The 1425-nt window shown below is 63.1% G+C and overlaps 1 protein-coding gene across 1 annotated transcript in view; it reads left to right on the top strand.

The window, feature by feature from the left end:
* The window catches only part of ABCB6 (ATP binding cassette subfamily B member 6 (LAN blood group)), a gene marked incomplete at its 5' end in the record, with an annotated part of 5466 nt that overhangs the window by 1710 nt on the left and 2331 nt on the right, over positions 1 to 1425 (top strand). Inside the window, 6 exon segments of the mRNA XM_029084501.1 lie at positions 1 to 55; positions 131 to 207; positions 306 to 369; positions 476 to 561; positions 677 to 734; positions 916 to 1173. The exon segment at positions 1 to 55 is cut by the window's left edge and continues 65 nt beyond it. Of these exon segments, the coding sequence (XP_028940334.1) occupies positions 1 to 55; positions 131 to 207; positions 306 to 369; positions 476 to 561; positions 677 to 734; positions 916 to 1173 (598 nt within the window).

Below are 1425 nucleotides of genomic sequence, written 5' to 3'. Positions count from 1 at the left end.
GCTGCTGGCAGGGTCCCTGCTCTGCGCCTACTTTGTCACCGAAAACAAGCTGCAGGTAAGGCTGGGGCACCCCCCCTAGGCAGGGCCCTGGGGCTGGCGGTGACAGGCACCTCTGCCTTGTCCCTTCCAGGTGGGGGACTTTGTCCTCTTCGGCACCTACATCATCCAGCTCTACACACCACTCAACTGGTTTGGGACTTACTACAGGTAATGCTGGGAGCTGTGGGGGTACCTGGCATCCCACTCCCCATGGGCATCTGGGTTGGGATGTGCTCCCCTAAACCCTTCCCTCTGCCCCTTTCCAGGATGATCCAGAACTCCTTTGTGGACATGGAGAACATGTTTGAGCTCTTCCATGAGGAGCAGGAGGTGGGTGCCACCTTCATGGACCCCGCTGCCTGGCACAGCCCTGTGGTCCTGCGGTGGCAGGGAGTGGGGGCTGGCTCTGAGGAGGCCACAAATCACCCTTTGGCAGGTGAAGGATGCAGTGAATGCCGGTGACCTGCGCTTGGAGGCTGGGCGGATCGAGTTTGAGAACGTACACTTCAGCTATGTGGATGGGTACAGAGCAGTGGACATGGGGTAGCAGGGTGGGACAAGTCAAGCTATGGGGCCTGGCACAGGGATGTGTGGTAGGGGAGGTGGTCCTGAGCCCCTCCCCATCTCCCTCTCCCAGGAAGGAAATCCTGCAGGACATCTCCTTCTCTGTGATGCCTGGACAGACCCTGGCCCTGGTGAGAGCGGGACCTTGGGTGTGGGTTCACTCCTGGAGGGTGAGATGGGAGAAGAGGGGCTGGGAAGGACGGGGGTGGGAAGGACAGACCCCCATCGGGGCTGGCCCTTCCCTGTCCAGCCCCTGGCCTCCAGCAGCAGGGAGTCTCTGGTGTCTCCATGTCCCTTTGCCTTTGTGTGCAGGTGGGACCTTCGGGCTCGGGGAAGAGCACCATCATCCGCCTGCTCTTCCGCTTCTATGACGTGCGGGGCGGCTGCATCCGCATCGACGGGCAGGACATCTCCCAGGTGAGGGTGGGAGACCTCCAGGGACCAGCACGGGGGATACCAGCTCCTCTGGGCCTCACAGCTCTGCTCGGTGCAGGCACTGGCATCTCCCCGGGGCAGGGGCGAGGCACACAGCCCCCACAGCCCCTCTGGAGGCTGGTGTCTGTGCCAGGAGTGGGGTGAATGGAGCAACTGCAGGACCCCTGGGATGAAATGCTGGAGACTGGACAGGGCTCCCCTGGAAGGTCCTGGCCGGGACCCCCACTGCTGGGTGGAGATGCAGCTGAGCCTGTGCTGCAGGGGGACCCTGGAGCAGACACTTGAGGGTGTTGGGCTCACAGCTGCGGGGTAGGATTGGGTTTTGGGTGTGTGTCTGGCTGAGGCCTCCCCCTGCCCCCCCGGTGAAGCAGGCGGCGCTGCGTGCTC

This window comes from Antrostomus carolinensis, unplaced genomic scaffold (genome assembly GCF_000700745.2).
Source record: "Antrostomus carolinensis isolate BGI_N321 unplaced genomic scaffold, ASM70074v2 scaffold25964, whole genome shotgun sequence".
Lineage (NCBI taxonomy): Eukaryota > Metazoa > Chordata > Aves > Caprimulgiformes > Caprimulgidae > Antrostomus > Antrostomus carolinensis.
Note: the sequence above shows the minus strand (reverse complement) of the source record. Positions and strands in the feature narration are given on the sequence as shown.